This window comes from Ruditapes philippinarum, unplaced genomic scaffold, assembly GCF_026571515.1.
Source record: "Ruditapes philippinarum isolate M1 unplaced genomic scaffold, ASM2657151v2 ctg1327_1_1_1_1, whole genome shotgun sequence".
NCBI classification, from domain to species: Eukaryota; Metazoa; Mollusca; class Bivalvia; order Venerida; family Veneridae; genus Ruditapes; species Ruditapes philippinarum.
In genome coordinates, this window is record NW_026851703.1 from 47,146 (window position 1) to 58,186 (window position 11,041).

Genomic DNA, 11,041 nt, shown 5'->3' on the forward strand with positions numbered 1-11,041 from the left:
ATATCCTTGCGTTATAAGTTTTTCCAAATCTGTCGACTTATGAGAGGAAATAAAAATGTGTATCAGGACGCCGACATCACTTACCATTATACCAGCTGTTGGTGGCATTTTTGTATGGATCTTTTCTTATGTCACATTGCTCATCTAGATAATGCTCATCAAGGCCAACAACTTCTGATATAAAATCTACAGCCTCCCCCCATAGATCGTCAGTAATACTTAGGTTTCCGAGACCGTTATTTTTCAACCAGGTTGTTGCTGAAAAGTCTGGAAAATAAGACAGAAGTTAACTTATGCTCACTTATATTTATCATTAAGGTATAAGTTGAGTTATGTAGATGGGGTTTGTATAATTTACAAAATATTACATCAGAAATAAATATGGATTTATAATTATTAAGAAATTCATTTCCCTTCTTAAGATAATGCTGAAACGTTGCTAATATATAATGTCATTATTTCTTATTTTCAAAATATATGTAAATTAATGTTCAAAATAACATAGATAACAAACAACTACTAAAAATACAATGATTTAGAAACCATCAATTAATCTTAAAAATAAGTGTGTAGTTTGAAACAGAATATAAGTAAGTATACAAAACAACACTTCACTTGATATATCTATGGTCATGTCACATCCTGGTTGAGAAACCTTTGTGCCATCAAGGACTTTTTCATCAATTATGCATCTTCCATCTCTTTCTAGACACACAGCTAATTGCATTGTTATGATGAATACTTTTTCGTTGGTTGGCTTTTTAATTGAAAACCTATATTGAACAAATATTTTCTTTAAAAAACAGAAGGTTCTGATCTCTTTCTTGAAATTTAATTATATTTAACTGGTTGAAATGAAATATGAAATCCTTATAACGTAATTTAAGGTTTTAATTAAGTATCTACTGAAAAGACAATCCATTTGAAACAATATGATGATTTTAATTTGTTTTCATCTAAGTTTTGAAGTACAAATATACTCTGGTTGATATCACAATGAAGTTATTTGAATATTTATTACAATTGATGTTATGACCAAAAAAATTTATTTTGTATTTCATAACGTTTACAAAGTCACTTGCAACTATATCAATCAACTGGTTGTAAATTGTAATGTTAGAATCTTGGATTTGCATGCAATTACCTAAGTCGGAAGATATCCTTAATTGTAATCGTTTCAGTCTTACCTAAAAAGAAATCAATACAGATTAACGCAAAGTAAGAGATATTCTTGGCTTCAGGCAATCATTGCTCTTTTCCAATATTTCAGTAGCCATTATTGCAGATATTGAATGAATTACCTGTTAAATAAGTCGAAAAACCAAAAGAAATAATTAAACAGCATAGTAAATACATTTGTATTGTATAGAAAAATATATGTCTATAACTCAACACGTTTAATAAACATAAACACCTACCCCATTCGTAGTTGAAAAGAGAAAAATTGAATGTCAGAGTTTCAATTCCTCCAGAAATGGTGTAGTTACACAGATTTATGTCAATGAATGCGTTAATTGAAAGTCCAATGTTCTCAACCTGAAGACAGCAGTTGATTCCTGTACAATAATCTGGTACACTGCATGAAACATAACTCGGGAGCTTTGAAGGAAGGTTAACAAAACTGCTTGGACATACTGAAACAGCAACAAAAACAAATAATCGGTACATTTTGTTTAACATCTTTTTTATAACCATGTGTATATCTTCTTAACAAACTCAGAATTAAATAAAGAAAATTATAGATTAAATGAATTCGAGACATAAAGGTCTTACAATTGTTCCATCCGTTCATAGACGGACTGTATGGACTTCTTTTGCGGTCACAAGGCGGCGAAAGCAGAAATTCATTCAAGCCAAGGAGTTCTAAGAGTGCGTCTTTTCCTGCATCTGATAGTTGCTCTCCGATACTTTCCCCTTTCGACAACATCCATTCTTCAAAAGAGAAGTCTGCAAAATATATTAATTAAGATATATTAAGCTAAATGCAAATTATGTCATAAATCTACAAAGCTAATATAAAAAGTTGTTAAATAATGCTCAAGGTGTGAATGTGGTAAAAGTTCCTCCTGAAAGTACTAGTACCATTACAATTTGTTATCACTTTGATTTTCTTTACGATGAGTATAGAGCAAAGTTAGAGTGTTATACGTGTTTTCCAACAGTACTTTATAAAAATGGTTTCGTAGAACAATTTTGTGTTCCACATTTTGTGAAATTTGTACTTTGGAAACTTTGAAACAAAGATCTATAAGATAAGCTAATGCATACAAAACCAAACAAATTCAACAACATGTGTTTGTTAAGGAATTTATCAAAAGGCAAAGTTATAATAAATATTCGTTTAAGTATCAGTGGTTAATTAATGTATAGTAAACCTGTAAGATTAGTCCAAGCCGACAGTGAGCATGCAGGTATTTGCTCGTCTTCTAAAAGCAAAAGGCCTTCTGAAGGAATGCAATATTCTTTTCCGTCCATAGGCAGACATATTTCTACACGGAGGTCAAGTATAAACCCGTCTTCGTAGTTGTCTATTGTGTATCTATAAAAATAAATGTTATTGTGATCAAAATGTATTGTCATACTGACATTTGTTAGAACTTCAGGTATCTTGTTCACAAAGGAAAGATATCAGGATAAATGGTCATTTTTATTGCTTTATAGAACTGAAATAGGTTCTTTTTGGTTAGAATTAAATGGTACATAAACAAAACGTAAACGGAAATGCTCATTTGCAAAGAAACAACCTTATTTGGGATCTTGCTAAATAAAATTTCATTAACATGCTATTTCAAGCCCAATGAAGTTAATACATGTATTAAATATTTAATTTATATTGATACATCCTAGTGGACACGAGGCCAGAATACTTTATGTTTTTAATAGACTCAAGCCTACCACGCATGGACTGTCAAAACATGTGTTTTATTTTGGGGTAAGCAGTTTAGTGCAGTGTTGGTGGAACAACTTTTATATGTTTATATTCACTCTAAAATGTTACACTGTATACCGTAATGTTTTGCAAAATTTAAATTTTGGGCATGAGGGATGTTGTCATTATATATCATGAACAGATTCATTTAAATCAACTATGAATTTTCCAGTATATGTTGTGTTCATTTAATATGCAGCAGTGTTTTACTTTTTCTTCGAGTATTCAGCTTGTCTTCATGTTACTATTCTCTACATATATGACTGATGTAGTTTTATTGTGCACTTTCGTTTAAATCTCATAGCTATTTCAATCACTAAGTAAAAAGTTAAAAGGCATATTGTTTTATTCACCCACAAGCACTCACATTATTTGTATCGGCGCATTGTCTCCTGACCCAATTGGTATGATTGACTCCTTTCCTGAAAGAAAAAATAAGTACCATATTAATGTACCTTAATTTTTTAACAAAAGAAACACTGCAACTATCAAAGGAACACTGCAACATTTTTTTCTAAATCCAGATTTTTCTTAACAATGAAATAATCTATACTTTACTTTGGTATAATTGTATACAATGACAGATTACCCCATTCATATTTCAAAAGTTGTTCCTCGAATTGAAAATGGCCAATGCCCGTGTTGACACGAAAATCGCAAGGATCTAGTCGGAACCAAACTGGAAATGATATGTTCATTTCAATACTCGACAGTGGTATTGTGAAGTTAATGTAAACGCAACAAGATATTCCAAAACAGTTTTCAGCCAATTGACACTGTAAATGATTTTCCATGGCTTTTGGTATCATTTTTGATATGTCCATTTCTGATGGGCAGTCTGAAAAAAAATGTTATATTATGTTATCACAGCCCGCAATACACTATAAACTTATAAATTTATTATAAAAGAAATGAAAAATGCTAAGTTAAAAAAGAAATATATTATAGAACACTCGCAGATAGAAACTTAACTCCAATTACAATGTTTAATCAATTCAATACCGACTAAAGTGTACAAAGGAATTTTACAAAATCAAAGTTATTCTTCTGTGTACACACACTAAATTCTAAGTAAAAGGGATCACTTTCAACTGATATATTTTATGGAAAATACTTGTAGGCGGCGAAGGTAATGTGCATGATCCTTCCTTAATGATATCATCGACCCCTAATTGTTTTAACACCAGATCAAATATCTCTCTATTTATCTGTCCTCCAAGTATTTCAGCTATGTTTGCTAAGCTTCCTGAAAGACAACAAAGAATTTGTGAAAGAGTAGGCATCAAGTCGAGAATAATCCAAGTGCTGATCATTACTATCATTAGTGCAAAGTGAAACGTACTAATCTATGGTGTCTATTAAAGAGGATAAACGTATTTTTATAAGAAGTGTTTGTAATTATGATATTTAGTTAACAACAAAGGTTTTTTAATTTTACATCACATTTTTAATTTTGAATTATATGTATACCTTCTAACGAAAAGTTGCCGTTGCAGATTGGAATTGGTATTTGAAAGTCTTTAAGGAGTGTCACATCAATGTCAGCTGGCTTAAAAACTATACCAATATCAACGAGGAACACTTTCTTTTCGTCATTTTTGTTGATATTAAACCTGCAAATGGAAAGATTAACCCATCATATAAACACAATTTGCTTCAAAAACTGATTGTAAGATGCAAACTTTGGTATGAAACTACGTGTACTATAATAAAACTTTATAGGATTGAATGAAATTACAGATGTTTCGTAATGTACGAATGTTGAAGATACAAATCAAAACAGATAATTGCTTAACACATTATCTGTCATGCAGTGCACACCATTATGTTCACTGACATTTTTGTTTTTGTTTTATTTATGAGGTATCTCTTCATCTGAGGTATTGTAATATTTTATTAACCTGTCAATTCCATACTGATCATACGGTCAAGGTACACAATATATCAATCTTCGATAAATGTTCGTTAAATTTCCTGAGTTGTGCACAGTTACATTTTCTTTGTTCCTATGAAATAGTTATACTGACCGTTAAACGCAATAGGGTAAACTTCGAAACTTCGGATTTATAATTTCCAAATGTCTATGTGTTGTAAGATAGATATCGATAGGTCTGTGTCTTTCCTTATTTATTCTCAACATCTTTGAAAGATATTATTATGTTTTCTTATGTTGGTGTTTTTGTTTTGTTAGTATGTATTGCAATTATTTTGATGAAGAATTTAAGACTAGACTCTCTTTAAAATAAACATGGTTTTAGAATAATTATCTAAAATTCATTCGAATTAAAATCAATGTCATTTTAGTGCCGTAAAACACAATACAAAGGGAGACAAATCAGTGTTTCTAAGTTGTTTCATATCCGATCCGTGAAAACAATTTTGCAAGCACATGGCCTGTTTCATTAAAATATATTTTAAATATGATTTAAAAACAATCTCAAAAACAGGGATCGAACCATATACCTCTCATATATTAAGTAATCACTTAACCGACTGTTATCTCGGATGTGATATAAAGCTAGTGTGACCTTTCAAACAAACTCCATATTAATTCTCGTAATCTATACGGACAGGACCGAAATGGGGTCGAATATTTAAATGAGTGCTTTAATGTATCCATAATTGACAGGTCAATAAAATCAGACTATATTATACTTAGCAAATGTAAATACCTATTGTTCTAATGTTATGTATATTAAATGTATTTAGAATAGCTTACGTAACGAGGACATCCTTTGCCAGTGGTAATGTTTCTGTTTTACCTGATAAAATAGAACATTTAGTTGATAAATAAAACAAAATAAAAATAATGAACTTCTCATTATTATTCTTTCGTACTTTGTCAATACATTACTTGTGTGCATTTTTTTTGGATATAGACAGTTTTTATATAACATGTATTAAATATGTAATATTTCCACAACAGGGAAAGTTCACACATCGATTTCCATCATTTTCGTGAGTCTAGTCCGTATCTTATAAAGGATATAAATTCAGAGCCTCAGCAAACGTTGCTCAGTTTCAACAAAAGCAGATTATGTAAGTTTTTATTTCATTGAGAGCTTCCATGGAAAGATCAAGGATGTTTACCAGAGGGGAGGGGGTCGCTAAATTTTTACAAGGATTGTGCATATTTCGGGTTTGAGTTTGGTATTATCCACAGGGGGATATGGTTCAAAATTTATATTTGCTGATTAATTTTCACTTATTTATGCCTGGATGGTCATAATATCAATATATCCCCATATATCAATTTGAAAGGTTTTTATTACGACGTGTTGATTTATTAACTCTTAATAATATGTTCTGAATATTTTTAGACAAAGACAATAGTTCATACCCCAATCATATTCGAAGAGAATGACAGTTGTATTCCACTTCTCAAAGGCAGCTCGTATAATATAGTGACATGGGTCAAGCTCAACATATGCAGTAAATGTTCTCGAGAAATCTATACCAGGCACTGATATGTCTACGAATGCGTTGACATGCATACAATTATCCGATATGTTATAATGTAGAAAATCTAATGGCGGGTCTGGTAGGCTTATATCGATTCCATTCGTGCTGCAACCTATGGAACAATGCACAATCTTTATTTTAGATATCTTAAAGATATTGGTCAGACGTATATTAGTAATGAAAAACTGACGTATATTCCAAAAGTAGATGTTAACAGATTTTGTTTAGTTTGCTAACTCAAGATAACTTATAATGTAGTAATGATACGACTTTAATGAAGGAAAAGTACATTCCCATACACATTTTAATGACACTTAAACAACATATGTTTACGTTTCTTATCTAAATTGTTAACAAACATTAAAACAATCTTACTTCTTTCACTATCCAAATATCTCGTCTTCAGGTTGTCAAAAGACCCTTCTATTGAAAGATTCTTGCTTTGTAGGTATTCCATTAGCTCATCTATTTCGAAAGTGTCAATTGAGCGGTATGATGGCGCATCCAGAAGTAAATCCTTTAACATGAAAATACAAAACATTTATCAAATAAGATATAAGACTAGTGAAATCACATGCATAATATTGAAGTCGAAAAAACTGTATGTCTCCGTGACCGAGTGGTTGAGACGTCTTCGACATGAAACCACTTGTCCCTAACCATTGTTGGTTCTAATCACGTCAATTAATGGTGAGGTGAATAGTAGCCTGGTGTTTTCCTTTACCATCAAAGCTGTGACATTTACAGTGACTTTCTATCCAGACACAAAACCTGACAGACTGAGTATAAACGGTTTCAAAACAATTAAAGTAAAGGACCCAGTATAATACCTTACATGAGGCTTATTCACACTAACATATTCTAACAGCAATTTCACAACAGAACATGCGTATCTAATTAATATCATATAATTAACATTTGGGACAAAAAAAGATCATTACATTTATTTATGTTGTATGTATTAAATTATTCATTATCTCGTTGCCTATTTATTGTCGAAATTCCTGTTAAATGTACATAAAAATGTTAGTTTTAACATAAGTTGAAATCTTGTCAATATTTCTACCTTAATATATTTAGGCATCAGAAACACAAACAAGAAAGGTCAATTCAACACAATCATGTAAGAGAAAGACTAAAATCGCTTCAAAACTTACGCTTGAAATCCCAAGCTGTTCTAAAAACATAGTTATAGCATCATCAACAGCAGATTCTACTATTGTTTCGCCAGCTTCATTAAAACTATCTTTCAAATCTTCTACAATGTCTGTGAAGTTTACTGCCGGAGAGAAAAAAATATTTGCATCGCAAAAAATTAAAAGCACAAACTTTAATGGCATATGATTAGGTTACATTTAGAGTGTAGCAGATTAAAAAAGTACAAAATATTTGATAGAGTTTAATTAACTTTGCATGATCTAGGAAATTGAAAATAAAAACATTTTACATTTTTGTTTTAAGCGAAAGTATGTGCTTTTTGTTTTGCCTTTGAATTTTAAAATATTCCCTATATCCTGAACATATGATTAACATTTAGTGTTAGTTAGCCTAAGGCCTCATTTTCTCTGACTTTTGTATAGCTGACTTCTTTCTTCTTAATCAAGGATTGTTAAAAAGTAGTTTTCTTTAAGTCTTATTTCCTCGCTTAAAATTATGCAAATTTTCATCTTAAAATGTGTATCATTAAGGATTTTTCAGAAAAAAACGTAAGCATGCATTTGCCGTGCTCTTTTTGTTACCACCATTTTTATTATCATCTATTTTATAACTTTTAAGAGAGACACTTACGTTTTGTGTACGATATTGTACCGTTCGCATTTAGTGTCGGAATTGGAAAAATGGCTTTTTTAAGCAAGTAAAAGAATGTATAACAGTCATCGACATTTCCAGAATTACAGAGACCAACGCCGACTGTCAACTTTATGTCTTTTGTTGATGATAAAACATTGTACCTGTAATGAAAGAAAAAATACATATGCATAAACTTATCAACAATAATAAACAAAAGTAAAACTTATAGTATTTTTTCCAAAACGTCACTTATTTACATACAATTTTATCAGATTAGAATGATTTGTTTATGACCTAATTAAACTAATCTAAATATTGCATATAACTAATGCGCTTGAACGTAAAATATTCCGTAAAAGTTGTTTACGTGTAAAGTTTGTATTGTATAATTATTGTACTATATGTTATGGTATAAAACCAAAAATTTTTGTTCGTACTTTATAACAATTTCGTAGTCTTCCAAAAAGTCGAACTTCACATTAGTTGTCCAAACACCTTCATAATCTGCAAAGGAAAATATTAAATTCATAAAATTATGATTTATTATAGTTTTTATTATTGTACACAATAAGATGATACAAACATGGATATAGAATACCACTATGCCAAAAAAGGTTAACAAAAGTTGATATTTCTAAGGGGCTTTTAATATAAAAAAATTTATTTTTTAAATTTAACCTTTTCTGTTTAATTTGCCGGGTAATATTCATTTTTAAAAGTAATGTCAATGGAATTGTTAACTTTTAAATAACAAAATTTAAAAATTCAAGCAAAAAGGGCACTTTTGTTAATTTTGTTTAGTTTTTGTTTCAGGGGGTAATGATTTGAACCAATTTAAAATATTAAAACCTTTGTTTGGACGAAAATAACAAAAAACTTTAAAGGAAATTTTCAAAAGGGCAAAATTTCTTCTAAAATGTTATACTTCTTTTGTTTTGGAGAATTGGTAAAATTTTTTTTGCAAAATTTTCAAAAGAATATTTAAAAACCCTTTAAAAAAATTTGAAATTCAAAAACTTTAAATAAACAAGGACAAAAATTTTGGGATCAAGTCTCAGAAAAAATTTGTAAGTCTTCTGAAGCAGGTCAAATGCTTCTATCGTCAAGCAACATTCAAGTCCAAGACATTTTTCATCAAGTGTGCAGTACAACGTCTCGGTTGTAGGAAGTGAAAAGGAAATAAATGGACAGCCTGTAAAGAATGCATATTACACATTAAAAACATTAATTTATAATTGCCGTTTTGTTAATTTTAACAGCTTATTCAATATAAAATGATGATTGACGTCGATAACGTCTCTTGGAACAATAGTTTTATGTACTTGATATATGCAATATACTGTATGTTGGGAGTGTTCGATTAATATTTTTTAGCTACATTACTTTTTTGTTCAATTACTTATAAAACTATATTATCATACTATGGTCAGCTTTGAGTAGTTCTTTTATCATATCCTCTCTGCTATTGGTCTTTGCCTGCTTTCCCCTGTTTAACAGAGCATTTTCTAGTTCTGGGTCGGTCATATGATAGGGACTTTCACATGTTTCTTGATCTATGGCCGCCTGAAAGTAAAGCAGATTATGAATATTTTAACCAAATCGAGTTTTTTTCTTTTTTTCGCGAAATTCTGTAAACTTTGTTTTAAATATTCTATGGGTACTAAGACGTAACTGTACCTTTATAGTTTTTACGAGCTTTGCCATTTTTTCTGTTGTCTCTTTAAGTCCTAGTTCATCAAGAAAAGTGATAATATCTCCTAACTTCACACGGCGAATATCAAAACGCTTCAAAAAGCCTTTTACATTTGTTACAAATGTGTCCAGATTAGCCCCTGAAAATGAAAGAGATTTATATCACTAACGAGAAAATGTATCATTACTTCTTTGCGGTAAACTACATAATATACCATAGAGTACATGTAATTATACTCACTTGCAATTAAAATAAGAAATTTTTAGCATTTTTTTCCCTTTTTCCTTCTTTTTTAGTTTTTTTGTTGTATGGTTTGCTTTTTGGGTTTTGTTCCGGTTCCTGTTATTATTTCTGATACAGACACACATGTGAGTACAAACACTGACGTTTCTTAAGCTAACTCGATAGCTATTTCACATTAAAGAAGTCTCTGGTGGGATTTGAACCAAAAGCAGTGAGGGGCAAGTGGTTAAAAGTCAACGATCTTGACCACTCGGTTACAACACTGGCCTTCTATCATATCCAATCCAATTTTCAATAAATTATATAAGAAATATTTGAATTTCTTGAAACGAAATTCTCATATTCAAATACCAAATTATCTTACCAAGTTCATCAAATGTCTCTCTTTTTCGCCGCCGATTATTTAACTGACTGTACATACTATCAGCTTAAAAGAGAATTTTTTTTTATAATACTGCACGTTGGTAACGTCACTTTTCATTGGATGATCGTGACATTACATGCATGCCTCGGAAAACTTGCATTCAAATTCAATAATTTAATAATTAACCAATGAAGTAATAATTTAAAACTACTTATGTTGTAAAAAGATTTTTATCTGTTTTTATTGTTTAATCTTTCTACTTTCTAGGGGACTAGTGTAATGTTTATTCTAGTGAAAAGTATATTCTTTTGTTATTTTCAATAACTACTTAAATCTAAGTCAAAATGTTTAAAACACTGGTTTTCCTCAAAGATCTATTCAGATTGTGTATTTTCGATATTTGTTTTATAGCTGACGAGTATGACCGCTTGGGTATACATATTTACAATTTGCCGGAAGAAACTGCAAGACGAAAAACAGCATATAAATGCAAACAGCATTTGTTCCCTTTAAACGCACGTTTAATACCATTTCATTCTTTGACATAACACACGCAATA

At 30.4% G+C, this 11,041-nt stretch overlaps 1 protein-coding gene across 1 annotated transcript in view; it reads right to left on the bottom strand.

The window, feature by feature from the left end:
- LOC132737586 (uncharacterized) overlaps window positions 1-10,542 on the bottom strand; it is a gene marked incomplete at its 3' end in the record, with an annotated part of 56,439 nt that extends 45,897 nt beyond the window's left edge. The window contains exons 1-21 of the mRNA XM_060724902.1: window positions 10,483-10,542; window positions 9,860-10,014; window positions 9,604-9,745; window positions 9,200-9,374; window positions 8,861-8,865; window positions 8,620-8,686; window positions 8,180-8,343; window positions 7,549-7,670; window positions 6,767-6,908; window positions 6,270-6,503; window positions 5,649-5,691; window positions 4,400-4,542; window positions 4,044-4,175; window positions 3,519-3,767; window positions 3,297-3,351; window positions 2,376-2,539; window positions 1,774-1,947; window positions 1,419-1,634; window positions 1,145-1,187; window positions 616-773; window positions 85-267 (exon numbers count right to left, since the gene is read on the bottom strand). Coding sequence (XP_060580885.1) covers window positions 85-267; window positions 616-773; window positions 1,145-1,187; window positions 1,419-1,634; window positions 1,774-1,947; window positions 2,376-2,539; window positions 3,297-3,351; window positions 3,519-3,767; window positions 4,044-4,175; window positions 4,400-4,542; window positions 5,649-5,691; window positions 6,270-6,503; window positions 6,767-6,908; window positions 7,549-7,670; window positions 8,180-8,343; window positions 8,620-8,686; window positions 8,861-8,865; window positions 9,200-9,374; window positions 9,604-9,745; window positions 9,860-10,014; window positions 10,483-10,537 — 2,821 coding nt within the window. The remainder of the gene's footprint in view (window positions 1-84; window positions 268-615; window positions 774-1,144; window positions 1,188-1,418; window positions 1,635-1,773; window positions 1,948-2,375; window positions 2,540-3,296; window positions 3,352-3,518; window positions 3,768-4,043; window positions 4,176-4,399; window positions 4,543-5,648; window positions 5,692-6,269; window positions 6,504-6,766; window positions 6,909-7,548; window positions 7,671-8,179; window positions 8,344-8,619; window positions 8,687-8,860; window positions 8,866-9,199; window positions 9,375-9,603; window positions 9,746-9,859; window positions 10,015-10,482) is intronic.
- Window positions 10,543-11,041: the final 499 nt, after the last annotated feature.